Source organism: Saccopteryx bilineata, chromosome 8 (genome assembly GCF_036850765.1).
Source record: "Saccopteryx bilineata isolate mSacBil1 chromosome 8, mSacBil1_pri_phased_curated, whole genome shotgun sequence".
NCBI classification, from domain to species: domain Eukaryota; kingdom Metazoa; phylum Chordata; class Mammalia; order Chiroptera; family Emballonuridae; genus Saccopteryx; species Saccopteryx bilineata.
Window position 1 is genome coordinate 1514508 of NC_089497.1, and position 21685 is coordinate 1536192.

Genomic DNA, 21685 nt, shown 5'->3' on the forward strand with positions numbered 1-21685 from the left:
AAGCATCAACTCCCATATGTGCCTTGACCAGGCAAGCCCAGGGTTTCGAACCAGCGACCTCAGCATTTCCAGGTCGACGCTTTATCCACTGCGCCACCACAGGTCAGGCTTGTCAAGTTATATCTTAATCACACTATTTCATTCTTGTGTTAACATATATATGAAGTGAACACACAGTAAATACCAAAGACCAGGATGTTTTTCTTGTCTTTTCAAGATACGCCATTTCAGTTGCTCGAAAGATCGGTGCCCGGATATACGCCTTACCCGATGACCTCGTGGAAGTGAAACCGAAAATGGTGATGACAGTGTTCGCATGCCTGATGGGGAAAGGACTGAACAGATTAAAATAAACATTCAGTATGCTATTCTGCCACATCAAACACACTGAATGCCTCACAGTTTACAGAATTCTGAAAGGTAGTGGGTCTGAAACCAGAGGTGATTTGTATGCTGAAAACAGTTGTAAAATTCATGAATGAATTCAATATCCTCTTCATACCTGTTAAGAGTTTTCAAGCCCTTTTTGGATAACACAATTAATTGACTAGTAGATACCGATCATAGAATATGTTCCACATCAAGTGGATACTTCCTGATTAAATTATTTTCATTTCCTGCAAGTCTCATTAAAACAAGACTAATATTCTTTTTTTTTTTTCATGGTTCAAAAAAAAAATCAATACAAAACAAAAATTTTTTTTGCCGTTCCTACTATGAAACATGTTTTGATTTGTGTGTGTTAATTTTGATTATCCCTGTTTTCAGAGTCCTCATCCGGTTTAATCCCTGTGGGCTTCCTCTCTGAGCAGTAGTCTAAAAACTTTTAACTTGTCTGTAAATTTCTATATTGTCTGAAGCTTTTAAGTGACAAGTATTATTCTAGTAACATTAATTTTTTTTATATAATTCAGCACTAACTCTTGAATAAACCCCAAAGTTCATTCCCTTATGTAAGAAGCCAGAGCTTTTTACTTAAAACTTAATTTTAACTGCATTGATACTTTACCCATGCTAGTTTGGTCATGATGGGCAGCATATATATGTTGATAGGACATTACTAGAGAAGCGTGTGTGTGTGTGTGTGTGTGTGTGTGTGTGTGTGTTGTACCTGAATAACCTAGTTTTTCCTAAACAGTATGTATAATTGGTAAGTCAGCCAACCATTAAGTAACTATATTTATTGTGCCCCTCACCCCCACACTGCGTGTTCTTCTCAGTTTGTAGCTATTTGGTACGTGAAAACTTCTTGTAGAAATATCCATTGCCGATGTGCGTGATGGTTATTTTTCGATGGACTTGGTCCAACTATTTACAGCCGAACGCTGGCCAGAGGATTTCAAGGCACGCTGACCCTGTAACGTCAGCTTCCTATTACAGATGCTTGTTCCGGTCAACACTGAGGCCCTAGATAACTTAGAACCCGCCCGCCAGACTACTTGAGCAGTACGGGATGGACGGGACGCAAAGCTACTATTGAACGTCGAGTATTCTCACGTTTGTTTGTTCTTCTTCCGCCACCTCCTGTGAGTTGGCAATGTTTGGCTAATTAATGCTCGTGTTACCCGAGACACCCCCCCCCCCCCCGTTTTTGTCTGAATTTTTAGCAGTAGGGAGATTCTTCGCTCACGGTTGAACTCAGACACCTGGCCCTTCATTTTCCCCCGTCCGTGCCGGTGAATGTGCCGTTGAACAGAAGTGCTGTCCCTTTATGTCCCTGTGAGTGAGAAGTCGCACGTCCCTTTTTGCCACTGATGAGAATATACGTGTTGGGCAGCGTGAGACAGCTCAGGTGTTTATAGACTTTTTAACTGAAATCATCACCAGGTAGAATGATGAAATATATTCTTCTACGAGAGAGAGATTTCCTTTCCTTTTATATTTTGATGATGGTTTTCTTTAAAATGACGACTAAGATGTTCCTGTTCCTTTGTGAGATTATTTAAATCATGTTTCCCCCTTAAGATTTTTTTTTTCACCATGATAGTTACTCAGTTATCCAATTTACACAAAATTTAGTACTATGTAGCATGTTCTTTTTCTCAAAGTATATTTAATAAAAATTCTGTGTATGCACAAATGTGTCAGTGTTTATTTCACTTAAAGAAACATATACAACTTTGAAAATTACCATATTTTTCACTCCATAAGATGCATCTGACCATAAGACACACCTGCAGTTTTAAGGAGGAAAATAAGAAAAAACAATATTCTGAACAAAATGGTGTGTTAAAATATTTAATAAAATATCCTATTTTTCACTCCATAAGATGCACGGGCATTTTCCCCTCCACTTTTGGGGGGAAAAATAGTGCGTTTTATGGAGCGAAAAATATGGTAATCTATCATAAGGTTATTCTCCAGAAAAGAGAAATTAAAATAATTAGTAAAACAATTCCTGATTACTAGTTAGTAAAAACTAATTGCTAAACTAATTATTAAAACAAAAAAATTTTTATTAGTCTGACCACCTGGTGGTGCAGTGGATAGAGCATAGGCCTGGGACGCTGAGGACCCAGGTTTGAAACCCCAAGGTCACCGGCTTGAGTGTGGGACCATAGACATGACCTCAAGGTTGCTGGCTTGAGCAAGGTGTCACTGGCTCAGCTAGAACCCCCCAGACCCCCGTCAAGGCACATATGAGAAGCAATCAATGAACAACTAAGGTGCCACAACTAAGAGTTGATGCTTCTCATCTCTCTCCCTTTCTGTCTGCCTCTCTCTCTCCCATTAAAAATAAAAAATTAAAAACAATTATTAGATTATTTTTGAGTGAACGTGGTCCTATGGTCTTGTAACATGAAGAATTTTAGTAAAGACCAACTACACATCGCTACAACTTTAATTTGTGCTGACGTAATTCTAGTGACTCAACCCATTCAAAAACGTAAATGAGTCTTATGATTCAGGTATGACATTAGACACTGGACATTCAGCTGAGAAGAATACAGACGGCATGTCCTGCCCTCCGGACTCTCATGTCCTAGCGAAGAGGGACAGAGGATAAGCAGCTGGGACTCTCGGGTCGTGACAGATGTGGGAGGAGCAGTGAAACCGTGGTGTGACAGAGACCCACCTGGGAACAGGGCTGAAGGTCACCTTAGTTAGGGTGCTCAGGGACGGGCTCCTGAAGGATGTGACACAGACCACAGGAAGGATGAGAAGCTCCGTGATGAGGGTCAGCAGAGGGAAAGGCGTAGAGCAGGGGTCCCCAAACTATGGCCTGGGGGCCGCATGCGGCCCCCTGAGGCCATTGGCCATTTATCCGGCCCCTGCTGCACTTCCTGAAGGGGCACCTCTTTCATTGGTGGTCAGTGAGAGGAGCACATTGACCATCTCATTAGCCAAAAGCAGGCCCATAGTTCCCATTGAAACACTGGTCAGTTTGTTGATTTAAATTTACTTGTTCTTTATTTTAAATATTGTATTTGTTCCCGTTTTGTTTTTTACCTTAAAATAAGATATGTGCAGTGTACATAGGGATTTGTTCATAGTTGTTTTTTTTTTATAGTCCGGCCCTCCAACGGGTCTGAGGGACAGTGAACTGGCCCCCGGTGTAAAAAGTTTGGGGACCCCTGGGTAGAGGTTCTGGACAGACAGAGGTCTTGTGGGCCTTTCAAGAGAAGTCGGCACATGTGGTCTGGGAGCAGTGAGAGTTTGGAGATGCAGGTAGGCTCTAGTAGGCTTAGAGGACTGGACTAGGATCTGGTGTTCTCTCCAGCCCGAGTGGGGGGTGGCTCCTCTTCTGATCCGGTGGCGTGGTGAGTCGCTCTCGGAGTCAAGTGCAAGTTCTGTTCATCAAACCTCCGCCATCGGTTTCCACGCGACGGAAGCAAATACCGGGGGTCCTCTGGTTAGGACACAGTTCCGTTCCTAGGACAGTGAAGTAACCAGAATTTTGGTGTAAGTCGAACCACACCCTAGCCTAACAGAAATGAAACACTTGCGCTTTTAACAGTCCAAACTGGCGTGGGGAAGCTCACCGGGGGACGTCAGCTTCCTCACACACGTCACATTTCTGTGTCTTCTTTGGCCACGTGTGACCCGGCTAGCTCACGTCTGCGTGATGCTAACGGCTAAGCTGAAACACTCACATCCCAATTTCTTAAGGTTTTTGTGGGAGTGAACGTCGTAAGCTTGAAACATGTAGAGACTGTCCTAACCCAAGGACTCCCTGTAAGCCACTGGTTCTCAAACTTTCTGAAATGGGGGCGCATTTAAAATCCTACAAATAATTGTAGGCTCACGATATACAAATTTCTGAGAAATGTTATAAGTCAAATATTAAAAAAATATAAAGTCCAAGCATGCTTTTATGGTAATTCAACAAAATAAATACGACAAAATTAAATTTATCCTGATGTTAAAAAACATTTTTATGTTACTTTTTTTTCCCCCCAAAGCTAGAAACGGGGAGAGACAGTCAGACAGACTCCCCCATGCACCCGACCGGGATCCACCCGGCACGCCCACGAGGGGGGCGACGCTCTGCCTACCAGGGGGCGATGCTCTGCCCCTCCGGGGGCGTCGCTCTGCCGCAACCAGAGCCACTCTAGCGCCTGGGGCAGAGGCCAAGGAGCCATCCCCAGCGCCCGGGCCATCTTTGCTCCAATGGAGCTGCGGCTGCGGGAGGGGAAGAGAGAGACAGAAAGGAAGGAGAGGGGAAGGGTGGAGAAGCAGATGGGCGCTTCTCCTGTGTGCCCTGGCCGGGAATTGAACCCAGGACTTCTGCACGCCAGGCCGACGCTCTACCACTGAGCCAACCGGCCAGGGCTATGTTACATTTTTTGAGTTATGCTTTCTAAAATTTGTAAAAAAGAAGGGTTAAAAAATTAAAAAATGAGCCTGACCTGTGGTGGCGCAGTGGATAAAGCGTCGACCTGGAAATGCTGAGGTCGCTGGTTCGAAACCCTGGGCTTGCTTGGTCAAGGCACATATGGGAGTTGATGCTTCCAGCTCCTCCCCCCTTCTCTCTCTCTGTCTCTCCTCTCTCTCTCTCTCTCTCTCTCTCTCTCCTTTCTAAAATGAATAAATAAAAAAATTTAAAAAAAAAAGATCCCACCATTTAAAAAAAAATTAAAAAATGACAAAAAAGTTATCTTTATATATATATAGATACATTATTTGTAAGATTTAGTAAATTTGGCAGGTCCTGGTGTGAATGTGTTAAGGTTTTTCATTCTTGTGTTTATGAGAAACATAAGCCTGATGTGTCTTAGCGATTTCTTCAATGTTTGGGCGTATAGTTGAAAGGCAAACTCTCATTTCCTTGTCAATACATTGAAGAATTCCTCTCTTTTTACTCTTAATTGTGTTGAGGGTAGAAAATCCTAATTCACATAAATAGTTTGTTGAAAACTGAAGTAAAATGTTCAAAGCTTTTTTAGATATTGCCACATATTTTTCTTTTATAGAAATCCAAAAGGCTTCAGGAGACAATTCCTTATGTTTAATCATCAATCCACGATCAGTGGATATAGCTGCCAGTTCCTCTTCTGTTAATGTTAAACCAAAATCACTTGAAGCTTCCATGAATGGGTTTCTAATCCAATCATATTGTTCAGTGTTAAGTGATGGAAAATGCTATAAATTAAATTCTGCCCATCAGCCTCAAGTCCTATTTTATTTACACTTAACTTTTGCTCACTTCCAGAATCGGATTCTTCAATATCACGCTTCTTTTCAAGAAATCTATCAATTTTATTTGGGTGTATTTATCTAAAAATAATATAATGATGTGTTAATAATAAATATAATAATGATGTGTTAACAAAAAGCGTGGTATTTCTGTAATGAAATGGTATAACAGAGTAACTAAATTTATTTTTATATCTGGGCACATGCTGCAAACCAACGCAGCTAGTAATCCCAGGTCCCAACTGGGAACGGTGAGGAATTAAGAAAATACGGGGTCAGGAGGGCCCTGTAATTGCTGCTGGCAAGAACAAAGCATGCCCCCAAACCGCATCTTGCTTTATTTATTTATTTATTTATTTATTTATTTATTTATTTTTGCACTTTTCTGAAGCTGGAAACAGGGAGAGACAGTCAGACAGACTCCCGCATGTGCCCAACCGGGATCCACCTGGCATGCCCACCAGGGGGCGACGCTCTGCCCCTCCGGGGCGTCGCTCTGTTGCAACCAGAGCCACTCTAGCGCCTGGGGCAGAGGCCAAAGAGCCATCCCCAGCGCCCAGGCCATCTTTGCTCCAATGGAGTCTTGCTGCGGGAGGGGAAGAGAGAGACAGAGAGGAAAGAGAGGGGGAGGGGTGGAGAGGCAGATGGGCACCTCTCCTGTGTGCCCTGGCCGGGAATCGAACCCGGGACTTCTGCACGCCAGGCCGATGCTCTACCACTGAGCTAACCTGTCGGGAGCCGATCCACAACTGCTGGCTGACAAGGTCACAGCAGGAGAAGACCCACAACTGCTGGCTGACAAGGTCACAGCAGGAGAAGACCACAACTGCTGGCTGACAAGGTCACAGCAGAAGAAGATCAAAAACTGCTGATTGACAAAGTCACAGCAGAGAAGACCAATGGCTGCGGGGTGACAAAGTCACCACAAAGGATAGGCACAACGATACTCCCCCCTTTGACTTTTTGAATTAATCTGGCCTTATATCCCCCCTTTTCTGGGTGTGTGCTATTATTTGTGGCACAGGGATAATAGTACCCTGCTTTCCCTGTAGATTCGTAGTGATTTCTTTGGAAATGAGACAGAGGGTGTGAGTTCCACAGAAAAGCCTGTAAGCCCCTTGAACTGGGCTCATAGACATAAGAGGCTGGCTATGATATCCCTCGTAAAGGGTTAAGTTTGTAGAAGAATTCCTTCTTAATCATGTTAAAAAGAATTGTGACTTAGGAGGCAGTGGCTGTGCACAAAGCACCCTTCGGCCTTCACTTAACATTATTTCCTCCCTAGCCTTTTCATGTGATAAGTAAAGAAACATTCCTTTCTTCTTTGATCTGCAAATAGTGGTATATTCTGAGAAGAAGAGTCAGATCTTAACTAGTGTTTAAATATAATAAATAAGTAATATTTGACTAGACAATAGTATCTTAGGTAAGGTATAGTAGAATAGCCCATTGTGTGGCCTAGGATGAGAGCGTAGTCAGCAAGAATAGAATGTTTTACTAAGAGAATTGTCTTTTGACTAAAGGCAATTGCTAGGCTTTCTCAATGAAATGTTCTCATGAGATTTAAAAATGTAGGGAAATCCATGGAATGTCTTCTGTTGCTGCTGGGCTATCTTGCAAGTGCACTCTGCATATCTTTGGGTGAAAGCTATTCTTTTTATATTTTTTTTAATTTTATTTATTCATTTTTTTTTTAGAGAGGAGAGAGAGAGGGAGAGAGAGAGACAGAGAGGGAGAGAGAGAGACAGAGAGAGAGAAGGGGAGGAGCCAGAAGCATCAACTCCCATATGTGCCTTGACCAGGCAAACCCAGGGTTTCGAACCAGCAACCTCAGCATTTCCAGGTTGATGCTTTATCCACTGCGCCACCACAGGTCAGGCTGAAAGCTATTCTTGATGTTATGTTAATTTCTTTAGAGACAAGCCTTTTAGAATCTTGTGAGAAAAAGTAGGACACTGCATAAACCCAAGGCCATTTACCTGAGCAAGCGGTGGTCCATTGTTGTCGTCTGCTAATCTCTCTCTGCCCCTTAACTCACAACAGTAGTAAAGTTAGTTAACTTTTAGAACTAATACTCTAAAAGCTTTTACTGATGTTGTTATCGCTATTCAAGTTATTTTGTATTTTGAATGATTTGCTACCTGATTTGTGACTCATAGATGTAAATTAACTGTTATCCGGAAACATGGAAACATAGTGAAACAAAAGTAATAATTAACACCATGTGATTGTAACTCGGTGTGCGTGTATAAAAAGGGGGCTATACTAGCATTTGGTAGAGATGCCTGGCAGTAAATGCTAACCGGAGAATAAAGAGAAAGAAAAGAATTCGGCTCTCTCACTCCATTTTCGCCGACGCCGTCTCCTCCTGTGGGACCCTTGGATCACCGCCGGGGCTGGACCCCGGCACTAACCCGCCAGGGCGCATCTTGCTTTATTTATAGGGCAAAGTGGGCCATTAGCAAATCAATGAGATCTTTGATCATGTTTCCAAGGCAACCCAAGAATTGTACCAAGTGCAGAAAACCCCCACTATATATATCATCTTAACTTTACACCAAAGGATAGAAGAAACTTGCCTCCAGTCTTTCTGGGGAACATGGAGGGTAGTGTAAACAATCCAGCACCACAGTTTAACAGCCTTTTGCAACCTAATCAGGCAAGTGAGGTGGCGGGTTGGGCAGACTGTCAGCTTACAGCCAATTCCCCACACCTCTGTCCCCCAAAAGTCTAAACTCCAAAAACCCTGTTGGTTTTTTGGTCCCCAACAGGCACATATTTCTCTGGAATACCACAGGGCACACCTGCAAATCTTCTAGGGCAGTGGTCCCCAACCTTTTTTGGGCCACGGACTGGTTTAATGTCAGAAAATATTTTCACAGACCGGCCTTTAGGGTGGGACGGATAAATATATCACATGACTGAGACAAGCGTCAAGAGTGAGTCTTAGACGGATGTAACAGAGGGAATCTGGGTTTTTTTTTGTTTTGGGGTTTTTTGTTTTGTTTTGTTTTGTTTTTTACCGAACTGACACCTTGTTAGGAAGGGCTGACACGGGTGTTGACTACAGAAGCCAAGAAAGAGACCTAGAGGGACAAACAGCAGGCGTGTGACTCAGGTGAGAGGGAGCAGTCAGGGAGAGCTTTTCCCGGGAAGTGCCACGTGAGCTGAGCACTGAAGGGTGGTGCAAATTAAGTAAGTTATGTTGGGGCTGGGGAACAGGACACCCGGGAAGAGAGTGCAGCTTTTGAAAGCCCCTTGGGGAAGGTGGCCAGGGAGAGCCAGGCCAGGACTCAGGAGCCGTTTGGAAGGGTGATGAACTGGACTGGGAGGAGAGGGTGGGGCGGCCCGCGGGGGCGCACCTACCCGCCCCCGCAGACCGCGTGCACGTGACTCCGCGCCTGCAGCACACATGCGCAACACTCCTGGTCACAGGAGAGGGTGCCCGCAGAACAGGGGCAGGGCAGGGTTAGGGCATGTCCAGTACATCCAGAGGGAGTCAGAGTCCAGAGAAGAAATGGGGGGGGGGATGCTTTGGATAAATATTCCCAAGCAACCATGACATCTCTGTGCCAGAAACCAACACAGACTGATGTCTCCTTTCCACCTGGGTGCTTTGCTTGTGTCGGGGAGCAGGAGGGGGAGAAACCCTAGCCCCTGAACGCAGGCTGCACAGGTCTCACTTTAGCCCCACCGTTTGTGTCCCCTCTCCAGCCCATCTTCCGTTTCGGGTCCCCCAGACGCCCACGTGCTCAAGCTTCCTGGGTGGGACAGCAAGTGTGTGACTTAAATAAGTGGTTCCCTCAGAGAGATGCACCAGGGACCCAGGGCAATGGGGACCACGTGGCCAGGGCTCGCTGCCCTGGGGGTGTCCCCTGAAGCTGGTGCCTTGGAGTGGCTCCCAGGCCCCTGAGACCGCCACGTGGTCATCAGTCACATTGGCCACTGCTGGAGAAGACGCTGGGGCACTGTGATGTCCGCCTAGTTCCCTCCCTGGAGAAGTCGGGTTTGGGGGGGCCCTTCCACACTGCACAGTGGCCAAAGTCGGTGCTCTTCCAAACAGGCCGTGGGTTTCTCTGGAGTTGATTCTAACTTCACCCAGGTGTCAGAAGTCACCCCCACAGTTCCTTAGGAAACGGGCCTCTGTCTCTCTGGTTATGAGTCCTCGGGCTTTCTGTCCACCGAGGGACGGTGCCTCGAGCGGGAGTCCCGGAAGCCACCTATGCAGCTCGAGAGTCCACGTGGCACCTTAGTCCAGGTGCTCAGGGGTCACACAGCAGTTAACGGCAGCGGGGAACGCGGGGCACCCAATCTGGTATTTTTTAAAAATAAAACATTGTTCAGACTTAAACATAAATAAAACGGAAGTAATGTCAGTTATTTATTCTTTCTCTGCAGACCGGTAGCAGTCTGCGGCCCAGGAGTTGGGGACCACTGTTCCAGGGCACACCGGTGTGCCCTGGCGCACACTTTGAGAACCACTGCTGTAAGCAGACCACGCAGGGGATGTTCTGCTATATCAAGGATGTACCGGAGCCTGGCTAGGCGGTGGCGCAGTGGATAGAGAGTTGGACTGGGACATGGAGGACCCAGGTTCAAGACCCTGAGGTCACCAGCTTGAGCGCGGGCTCATCTGGTTTGAGCAAGGCTCACCAAGCTTGAGCCCAAGTCACTGGCTTGAGCAAGGGGTCACTCGGTCTGCTGTAGCCCCCCTGTCAAGGCACATATGAGAAAGCAGTCAATGAACAACTAAGGTAGTGCAACAAAAAATTGATACTTCTCATCTTTTTCCCTTCCTCCCTTCCTTTCTGTCCCTATCTGTCCCTTTCTCCCTCTCTCTGTCACACACACACAAAAAAGGTACCAGACCGGCAAGGGTGTATCATCTGACATCTGATGATGCCAAGACTTCTGAGGAACAGGACACAGTTGCCACTCTGCGGACTCTGAAGGAAGAAGCCCTGTGATAACTCTGGATTGACATGTGGTTCCCTCTGCTAAAGGAATTCCCCTGAACCTAAGAAATTAACCCAGCCCCTGTGGAAGTCGTACGGGAACCACCTAACCCCAGACGCTTGAAGAGACTTTCACGTGGTATGCTTAGTTCTGAGCTCTCTGAAGTTTTACCCTCTAACACGGGGACTTTCGGATGGGTCAAGGTCAGGGTGGTCCTGCTACTGAGTAAGCATGTTACTGGACAAGCTCACACACATGAACCTACCGCCAGGCTCTCTGGTCATAAAGTCACAGTGAGCAACTTTGACATTCTGCCAAATACACACACTTGAAACTGAATTCAACAAGATAGAATAGGGCCTGACCTGTGGTGGCGCAGTGGATAAAGCATCGACCTGGAAATGCTGAGGTCGCTGGTTCGAAACCCTAGGCTTGCCTGGTCAAGGCACATATGGGAGTTGATGCTTCCTGCTCCTCCCCCCTTCTTTCTCTCTCGGTCTTTCTCTCCTCTCTCTCTCTGTCTCTCCCTCTCTCTCTCCTTTCTAAAAAAAAAATAAATTAAAAACAAAACAAAACAAAAAACAAACAAACAAACAAAAAGATAGAATAGGAAGATTTATGATCTAGATATATGCTATATATGTATAAAAAGGCTAAAAAGATCCAAAAGATAATCCACTATTTTGAAGTAAAGACATGAAGATGAAAAGGTGGAAAATCTTGCCTAGTAGGGCCTCTTACAGAATGTCTAAAGAAGGCTTTGGATGACAAGAAAGATATATATATTTAGGACATTTGGGAGGTAGTGTTGGCAGGGACAGGCTGGAACAAATCAACCTGAGAAGAACAGGATGTAGTTTCCTAAAATACGAGATGCTCTGAAGTGAAAGTATGTACTGCTTTGAAAACCTAAGGCTGTGAGGACACGATTTAGAGTTTTGTATGGTCGGAGGTGGAAAGCAGTAAGAATTATTCAAGCCATATAATTCCTGGTCTTTCCCTCCCAGGTTGTAAAAGGGCAAGAACGTGCTTTAAATAAAAGCTTGCTGCCCTGGCCGGTTGGCTCAGCGGTAGAGCGTCGGCCTGGCGTGCCGGGGACCCGGGTTCGATTCCCGGCCAGGGCACATAGGAGAAGCGCCCATTTGCTTCTCCACCTCCCCCCTTCCTCTCTGTCTCTCTCTTCCCCTCCCGCAGCCAAGGCTCCATTGGAGCAAAAATGGCCCGGGCGCTGGGGATGGCTCCTTGGCCTCTGCCCCAGGTGCTAGAGTGGCTCTGGTCACGGCAGAGCAACGCCCCAGAGGGGCAGAGCATCGCCCCCTGGTGGGCAGAGCGTTGCCCCTGGTGGGCGTGCCGGGTGGATCCTGGTCGGGCGCATGCGGGAGTCTGTCTGACTGTCTCTCCCCGTTTCCAGATTCAGAAAATAAACAAACAAACAAACAAACAAATAAAAGCTTGCTTAAGAAAATAAACTATTCAAGGAATGTAGCTCTTACCGTGCTTCAGTGAGCTCTGCCTAAATAGCATGGGTCTTTTTAAAATCGGATTTATAAATGTGAAGATGAAAAAGAAACCACTTGAAGGTCTGTGATGCAAGCAAGAGTCGATCCTAAACATATGCTTATCCACCCCACCGGTTTGGTCAGTGGTAGCAGCGCCGGCCTGAAACACTAAAGTTGCAGGTTCGATCCCCGGGTCAGGGCACATAATGGAAGCAGGCAGGGCACAACTAAGTGGAACAAGAAATGATTGCTTCTCTCTTGGTCTCTGTAAAATGAACCAATCCAAAGAAAATTGTTAAGAATGTACTCATCCATAGTTACATGTCAGTACATCTGAGTTCCACGCGAATACATGTATGACATCCGGCACGCGACGCGCATCTTCGACCGCAAAGGAGCTGATAAAAAGCAGCGCGTTCAGAAACGCGGGTGGGTAGCCCACGCGGCGAAGCAGGGGACACAGCGCTCCGCATTAACCCGAACCCGAATCGTCAGCGGCTCCGTGACTCGGAGCGCTGCGTACTTACCTCCGTGCGGGAGGGGCCGGCGGGGAGGCGACCTCGGGCCGCGCACCTGTGCCGGGGCCGCTCGCGGGCTCAGCCTGGAGTCCTCCAGCAGCGTCCAGGTCTCCAGGGCCGGGGCGTACACGTCGCTAGGGGCGGGGCGTCCAGGTCGTCAGGGGCGGAGCATCCAGGTTTCTAGGGGCGGAGCGTCCAAGTCGCTAGGGGCAGGGCGTTCATGTCGCTAGGGGCGGGGCGCCCAGGTCGTCAGGGGCGGAGCATCCAGGTTTCTAGGGGCGGAGCGTCCAAGTCGCTAGGGGCGGGGCGTTCATGTCGCTAGGGGCGGGGCATCCAGGTCGTCAGGGGCAGAGCATCCAGGTCTCTAGCGTCAGAGCATCCAGTCTCCAGGGGCGGAGTGTTCATGTCGCTAGGGGCGGGGCGTTCACGTCGCTAGGGGCGGGCGGCCAGGTCGTTAGGGGCGGGGCGGAGCGCCGTAGGCCGCGCCCACCGCGCTGAGCCCTTCCCAGGCCCCGGCCCGGTGTCATCGTTAGCGGCGGAGCGGAAGGTGACGCGAGGAGAGTCGCGAGCATCCCCTGGGGCTCCCCTCGACCCCCGGCCACGGCCCCGTCGGAGCGGAGCCGTCCCCCAGCGCTGCCCCGCCGCCCTCCCGTGCGCTGCCTGGGTCGGGCCGCCCCGCGGCCCCCGCAGCTCCTGGCACGGCCCCGCGCTCGGCCGCCACCCTGGCGCCCGCCACCCTGTCGTCCCCGGAGCGGCGCGGACCCGCTCGGCCGGGGCGCAGGCGGGCGGGGAGGGGGCGCTGGCCCCGGGGACGCGCGAGCGCCGCCACCAACCTGGGGCTGTCGGTGGAGGGCGAATGCTGGCTCCCGCGGGACGTGATGCCCTTCGTGGCCAATGGGCCGTACGCGGTGGCGGCCGCGGGCACGACCCACCCGTTCTCCGGCCGCGGGGTGGCCCTGGGCGCGATGTCGGCGGCCGGGTCCCCGGTCGTGGACCCTGCGGGCTCCCCGTACGCCTCCCCGCGCTCCTCGGCGTCCTCGTCCTCGCCGCCCAGCGACCAGATGGCGCTCAAGGAGGTGCGGGAGGTGAAGGAGGACAACACCCTGAGCGAGAAGCTCTTCCTGCTGGCGTGCGACAAGGGTGAGCGCGCCCCCTTCTCCGTCCGATGCCCGGCCTGCCCCGGGGCCTCCCCTCCGGGCGCCCGCGCCGCCGCCGCGCTCCGAGCGCGGTGCCACCCGCCTTCCCCGCGCGGACCCGTGGCCCCCGGGGCACCGACCTGGCGTCTTGCGCTCGGGGCGCGTGGAGGGGACGCGGACCCAGGGACTTGAGTAACCCTGCCTCTGTACTGACCTCCTGAATGACCTGGCCTCTCCCCTTGGGCGCTCCCATTCTTTCTATTTTGAAGCCCAGGGGGTTTGTCTAATAAGAAAATTCATGACCTTGCTTAAGATGCCTCGTGATTAAGGGCTCTCGCCGGGTTTTCCTTTCTCCTTTTCATTAAGATCACTTCTGTGATGACAGTGTTGACTTTCACCCACCCCGTGCCTTGGTGTTCAGTGACTGTGGACGGTCATCGGGTATGTCAGGATCCCCGGTGGAGAATAAAGACAGGGCCGAGGTAGTGTTCTCCAACTTTCTGCAGATGCACACCACGTTGTGCATGCTTTTTATGGGAGAGGAAGGTTGATTGCTCCTGGGCCTTCTTTGAGAAATGAAGGTAGAGCAAAATTAATTGCAGGGCAAAAAAAATGTGGCATATATTTAATGTTTTACCTTAAAAACAAAACAAAACAACAGACAAAACCAACAACAACTAGAGATCCATCACTTTTATGGCCGTATGAAGTATGCTTGCTTACGCATGCTTTCTCCTGCTGCACGTAATAAAAGGCGTGGGAAATTGATTGCTCTAAGACTACTTTTATTTCCTCTGTGTAAAAAAACAAAAAAAAAAAACCAAAACTGCTGTAAATTTTCTCTTTCTACATTTATTCGGCTTGCCTTGGTTGACCTTTAAAGTTATTAATAATGGGTTTGTTTGGGAACAGCAAAGAGCTGCAGTTCAGAGCAAGCAAGCCACACACAGCAAAAGCCACAGGCACGTCCAGCAGACAGAGAAGAGGAGGGTTATTTTATGGGGGAAAGGGAAGTCGGGACGGGTAGCGTCGAACAAAAGTTTGTTGGAGAACATTGTGAGTTGAAGGGGATGACGGTTTCTCATCGGCTGAGTTGCTGTGGTGGTGGAGATCTTGTAGGGGACGCAGTGGACATCTTTTACATTGGTCTTGTAGGCGTGCAGTGGACATCTTTTACGTTGGTCTTGTAGGCGTGCAGTGGACATCTTTTACGTTGGTCTTGTAGGGGTTGCAGTGGACATCTTTTATGTTGGTCTTGTAGGGGATGCAGTGGACATCTTTTACATTGGTCTTGTAGGGGATGCAGTGGACATCTTTATGTTGGTCTTGTAGGGGATGCAGTGGACATCTTTTATGTTGGTCTTGTAGGGGTTGCAGTGGACATCTTTTATGTTGGTCTTGTAGGGGTTGCAGTGGACATCTTTTATGTTGGTCTTGTAGGGGATGCAGTGGACATCTTTTACGTTGGTCTTGTAGGGGTGCAGTGGACATCTTTTACGTTGGTCTTGTAGGGGTTGCAGTGGACATCTTTTATGTTGGTCTTGTAGGGGATGCAGTGGACATCTTTTACATTGGTCTTGTAGGGGATGCAGTGGACATCTTTTACGTTGGTCTTGTAGGGGACGCAGTGGACATCTTTTACGTTGGTCTTGTAGGGGTTGCAGTGGACATCTTTTACGTTGGTCTTGTAGGGGTTGCAGTGGACATCTTTTACGTTGGTCTTGTAGGGGTTGCAGTGGACATCTTTTACGTTGGTCTTGTAGGGGTGCAGTGGACATATTTTATGTTGGTCTTGTAGGGGTTGCAGTGGACATCTTTTACGTTGGTCTTGTAGGGGTTGCAGTGGACATCTTTTACGTTGGTCTTGTAGGGGTGCAGTGGACATCTTTTACGTTGGTCTTGTAGGGGTTGCAGTGGACATCTTTTACGTTGGTCTTGTAGGGGTTGCAGTGGACATCTTTTACGTTGGTCTTGTAGGGGTTGCAGTGGACATCTTTTACGTTGGTCTTGTAGGGGTTGCAGTGGACATCTTTTACGTTGGTCTTGTAGGGGTGCAGTGGACATCTTTTATGTTGGTCTTGTAGGGGTTGCAGTGGACATCTTTTACGTTGGTCTTGTAGGGGTTGCAGTGGACATCTTTTACGTTGGTCTTGTAGGGGTGCAGTGGACATCTTTTACGTTGGTCTTGTAGGGGTGCAGTGGACATCTTTTACGTTGGTCTTGTAGGGGTTGCAGTGGACATCTTTTACGTTGGTCTTGTAGGGGTTGCAGTGGACATCTTTTACGTTGGTCTTGTAGGGGTGCAGTGGACATCTTTTACGTTGGTCTTGTAGGGGTTGCAGTGGACATCTTTTACGTTGGTCTTGTAGGGGTTGCAGTGGACATCTTTTACGTTGGTCTTGTAGTGGTTGCAGTGGACATCTTTTACGTTGGTCTTGTAGGGGATGCAGTGGACATCTTTTACGTTGGTCTTGTAGGGGTTGCAGTGGACATCTTTTATGTTGGTCTTGTAGGCGTGCAGTGGACATCTTTTACGTTGGTCTTGTAGGGGTTGCAGTGGACATCTTTTACGTTGGTCTTGTAGGCGTGCAGTGGACATCTTTTACGTTGGTCTTGTAGGGGTTGCAGTGGACATCTTTTATGTTGGTCTTGTAGGGGTTGCAGTGGACATCTTTTACATTGGTCTTGTAGGGGTTGCAGTGGACATCTTTTACGTTGGTCTTGTAGGCGTGCAGTGGACATCTTTTATGTTGGTCTTGTAGGGGTTGCAGTGGACATCTTTTACGTTGGTCTTGTAGGCGTGCAGTGGACATCTTTTACGTTGGTCTTGTAGGGGATGCAGTGGACATCTTTTACGTTGGTCTTGTAGGCGTGCAGTGGACATCTTTTACGTTGGTCTTGTAGGGGTTGCAGTGGACATCTTTTATGTTGGTCTTGTAGGCGTGCAGTGGACATCTTTTACGTTGGTCTTGTAGGGGTTGCAGTGGACATCTTTTATGTTGGTCTTGTAGGGTTGCAGTGGACATCTTTTACGTTGGTCTTGTAGGGTTGCAGTGGACATCTTTTACGTTGGTCTTGTAGGGGTTGCAGTGGACATCTTTTACGTTGGTCTTGTAGGGGTTGCAGTGGACATCTTTTACGTTGGTCTTGTAGGCGTGCAGTGGACATCTTTTACGTTGGTCTTGTAGGCGTGCAGTGGACATCTTTTACGTTGGTCTTGTAGGCGTGCAGTGGACATCTTTTATGTTGGTCTTGTAGGCGTGCAGTGGACATCTTTTATGTTGGTCTTGTAGGCATGCAGTGGACATCTTTTATGTTGGTCTTGTAGGTGTGCAGTGGACATCTTTTACATTGGGGCCTACCACTGATTCTTTCCCGTTGAGGATTTTTCTCTTGGGGTCAGTAATTGATAATCACTTCTTCCTGTATTTTTTTTTAAGTGAGAGGAGGGGAGATAGATGGACTACCACAGGTGCCCCTACTGGGATCTACCTGGCAACCCCTGTCTTGGGCCGACGCTCGGACCAACCGAGCTATCCTCAGCGCCTGAGGCCAACACTCAGACCAACTGAGCCACTGGCTGTGAGAGAGGAAGAGGGAGAGAAGAGGAAGAGGGAAGGGGAGAGAAGCAGATGGTCACTTCTCTTGTGTGCCCTGACTGGGGCTGGAACCCTGGACGTCCACAGCCAGGCTGAAGCTCTATCCACTGAGCCAAGCCAGCCGGGCCTCTTCCGCAGTTGAACCTCTCCTGGCGCTGCACATTCAGCACCCCTTTCTGGCCTCCTGACACCATTTCAAATGAGGTTTCCCTTGATTAGTTTTCACACCATACAACGGCCGTGCTCACTTAGGAAAACTCTGTTTAGGATCATACAGACTTCCACAGCATAAGCCCAAAGGGCCCCTTACACTGTGAAAAGATTAGCTACAGGGTTTTTTGTTGATATGTTGGTATGTGCGGGTGTGTTTTTAATAAGCGACAGCCTCTCCAACTTCTCTTGCTGCTTTTGAAGTAGAATTTTGTTGTTGACACAACCTTTTTGCAAACACATTGACATGTAAAGGTCAGCTATGTCTGCCACCTTTATGTTCTTACGTAAAAGTATGAACCTGTATTTCGAAAGTACTTGTGAAAGTCTGCTGTGAACACAGCTTTGGAGAGTCTTTGCAGTGTGAAGAGGTGCAGAGTATATGTCTACGAACCTCACAGAAGTCATTGTCTGCAGAGTATATAAAATTGGTTGGTATTAATGGAGTGGGTGTGTGAGTTCTTTTCCCTAAGAACTAATTCTCCGAGGGGAAGGGAAAAGCCTGTGTTGTACCAGAATGGGTAAATCACTGCTGCGTCCCCCGCTGATGGGCTGTGGGCACTGTAAAGCAAACAAAGTCTGTCAGGAAAGGGAATTTGATATTCCTGTCAGACTAAGGAATGTGGATCGAGTAAGTACTTGTGTGGTGTGTATATTTAAGATTGTTGTGTGGCATATCTCAAACGGGAGCAAGTTTTAATCCTCAGAGATGTTTGGCTTTTGGGGCTGGGTAGAAAGTAAACATGCATGTTTTTCTTTCCATATAAAGTTAAAATTTTTTGCCTGAGCTGTGGTGGTGCAGTGGACGAAGCATTGACCTGGAATGCCGAAGTCACTGGTTCAAAACCCTGGCTTGCCTAGTCAGGGCACAGATGAGAAGCAACTACTATGAGTTGATGATTCCTCATCCTCTCTCCCTTTTCTCTAAAAATAAATAAATAAAATCTTTAAAAAAAAGTTAAAACTTTTTAATGAGGGTAAATACGTATGCCCTGTTTTGGGTATAGTAAAATGAACTCTTTTTTTTTTAAAACTCACTTGTGTTATTTTTTAATTTAATTAAAAAATTTTTTTTAGATTTTATTTATTCATTTTTATTAGAGAGAGAGGAGAGAGAGAAAGAGATAGAACAGGGGGAGGAGCTGGAAGCATCAACTCCCATATGTGCCTTGACCAGGCAAACCCAGGGTTTTGAACCAGCGACTTCAGCATTCCAGGTCGACGCTTTATCCACTGCGCCACTGCAGGTCAAGCGTAAAATGAACTCTTGAGTTAGAGTGGGAAAAACCCTTATTTCTTACACTAATGGTATATATTGTATTTACACGGAGAAAATAAATATGAATTATAGCAGTGTTTTTTTGCATGTTTGTATTCACTAATGTTGTAAACCTTTTTTAGTGTTACCCAAACCAAATCTAAAAGTGAAAATATCCGAAAGTAATTATAATTTCTACTATTATATTGAAGCTTTCATCAAAGCAAATAGCAACTCTTTACTAAAACAGTTATCTGCAGTCGAGTACACATACTTCTCTCTGAGAATTCATTTAACCCTCACAATCTCAAGAGCCATATCTGTTATTATCCTTGTTTTACAAATTGAGAAAAGTGAGGCTTAGCAGAATTTTAAAATTACTTTGCCCAAGGTTACATTAGTTAAGGGAGTAATAGAACTAGGTCCTTTCTTGAGGCTGGCCTCTTAACCACTGTTATATTGATCTGCTTTTCATGACATCAGTGAAAATCAGTTGTATTAGAAAAGACATATTTGGCCTGACCTGGGGTGGTACAGTGGATAGAGTGTCGACTTGGAACGCAGAGGTCGCTGGTTCGAAATCCTGGGCTTGCCTGGTCAAGGCACATATGGGAGTTGATTCTTCCTGCTCCTCCCCCTTTTCTCTCTCTCTCTCTCTCTCTCTCTCTCTCTCTCTCTCTCTCCTGTCTCTCTAAAAATGAATAAATAAAATCTAAAAAAAAGAAAAGAAAAGACATGTTCACATTTGGACGCACTAGTTGAAGATTAAACTTGCTCTCTATGAATGCTTTATAAACTTTGATTTTTGCAGATTAAATGTATCCAATAAAGTAAAAAGCTTTAGCAGCACATGAGCAGATCTGCTGTAGAAGTCCCTGTTTCTGATCCTTTTCATGTAGTAAGCTTACTCTGCATGTATACAATGTTCACGATCTATTACACTTAGGAAGAATTCCTGAAGCAACATTGTGGAGACAAGGTGGTTGGTTAATACTAAAGTGTATGTCAGTGGGTGGGTGGGCCTTGAAAGGTACGTACAGATTAAGGAGTCAATAAAAAAAAATCTAAGAAAAAAAAAGATTTTGTATAGCTGGCTTTTATGTGAGTGAGTTCCACAGAGCTAGACAGGGGCCAATCCAGGCAGGGGCCGCTTAATAGTAACTATTTACTGATTTTGAAAATGGGTCAGAGTCATCTCAAATTCAACACTGGTTCCTTATCTTTGTAAAACATTTAGAAGAAAAAGCGAATTGCCAATTCCTGTTCCGGTAACATCAAGTTAAGTCTGGTCTCTCACGAGGAAAATTCTCAGAAAGTACACTCATTCTTTTTAGACACAGCATGCCACCATGCCAGGGTAAAAGTTAATTGAAACAACAGCTGGCAAATGTGTTGCTTTATGAAATATTAAGCATTAATTGTTTGCTACCCATGTCTTTTCTAGTCCCCTTGAAAGCCGGTATGGTAATGAGCCACTTTTATTTGTGGAAGCCTGTGGTGTAACTTCAGGCTCGCTGGCTGGAGAAAGGCTTCATATCATTTTTTTAAGGGAGCAGAAAGTAAATATAGTTACGTTCACTCACCTCTTTTGAGTAACTGTTGAGCAGATGGTAGCTTTTCATTTATATTCATGAGCTAGATGTATGGAAGCCCCTTAATCTGCCGACAATCAGTGATCAGTTCTCATGTAGAAAAATGAAGTTGGCCCTGGCCAGTTTTGCTCAGTAGATAGAGCATTGCCCAACATGTGGAAGTCCTGGGTTTAATTACTGGTCAGGACACATAGGAGTAGCGACCATCTGCTTCTCCACCCCTCCTTCTCCCCCTTCTCTCTCTTCTCCTTGTTATAGCCATCACTAGAGCAAGTTGGCCCCGAGCACTGAGGATGGCTCCTGGAGGCTCCTCCTTAGGCACTAAAAATAGCTCAGTTGCCAAGCATTGGCCTCCGATGGTCAGAGCATCGGGTGGATTCTGGTTGGTCAGGGTGCATGCTGGAGTCTATCTCTCTGTCTCCGCTCCTCTCACCTAAAAAAAAAGAAGTGATAAATAGGTTCAGTCTAGGATTCAGTCTCTGCCAACTCCCCATGAGAAGCATTCTCAGGAAATCTGATTTGCAAGGAATGGGTTGGGAGGCCTTCCTGAAATTTCACCATGAGGTCAGAGCAGCGATGGAGAGAGCTGAATCTCAACATTAGCCTCTGGCTCAGCCTGGAGCCTTCTGGTCACCCTTGTGGCATGACCGTTGCACTGTAAGGCGGGTGCTTTGATGCCTGAATTCCTGCATAAACTGTGCTTTCCTACCTCTGGGCTGAGCATATTGAAAAGAGGGCAGCATTTCCGGGTGAAGTAATAGAAAGCTTGCTGTTTTAATAGTACGTTCCTTAATATATTTATGGGATTTTTTGTTTCTGCTTGAGAAGAGATTTTGAACTGTTGGAAGGGGGGAAAGAGGAAGGCTGTAGTAAGAAAAAAGTGCGTATTCCTGGGTAGTTTACGTTGACAGGGGGACCCAACATAATAAGGATTGTGCTGCAGAAACGAGAGGTAAGGGGCACACTGTAGACAGAATTCTAACACATTTCACCGACTGACGGTAATCACAACATTTGAGTATGTTGTGCAGGAGCCCTGGCTGGCTGGCTCAGTGGATGGTGCTGTAACCAACTGAGCTACCTGGCTAGGGCTTACAATACAATTACTATTTAAATTGCTATCTGAACGTTTAAAATGTATACCAATTATTCTTGGCTATGCCTGAAATGTATAAAATGTTACAAGAATTATAACTATAGAGTTCTTTATACTTATCTGTCTCTAGCAATATGGCTGACCAGGTGATCTAAAAACCCTTCTGCTTCAAATGACAGCTAAA

At 46.9% G+C, this 21685-nt stretch overlaps 2 protein-coding genes across 4 annotated transcripts in view; both read left to right on the plus strand.

The window, feature by feature from the left end:
• The window catches only part of PLS1 (plastin 1), a 114035-nt gene extending 111955 nt beyond the window's left edge, over nucleotides 1-2080 (plus strand). For all 3 annotated transcript variants that reach the window (XM_066241278.1, XM_066241277.1, XM_066241279.1), the window contains exon 16: nucleotides 218-2080. In XM_066241278.1, coding sequence (XP_066097375.1) covers nucleotides 218-353 — 136 coding nt within the window. In that variant the 3' untranslated portion in view covers nucleotides 354-2080. The remainder of the gene's footprint in view (nucleotides 1-217) is intronic.
• Nucleotides 2081-13120: 11040 nt separating this feature from the next.
• The window catches only part of TRPC1 (transient receptor potential cation channel subfamily C member 1), a 56679-nt gene continuing 48114 nt past the window's right edge, over nucleotides 13121-21685 (plus strand). Inside the window, exon 1 of the mRNA XM_066241202.1 lies at nucleotides 13121-13750. Within this exon, the coding sequence (XP_066097299.1) occupies nucleotides 13489-13750 (262 nt within the window). The 5' untranslated portion in view covers nucleotides 13121-13488. The remainder of the gene's footprint in view (nucleotides 13751-21685) is intronic.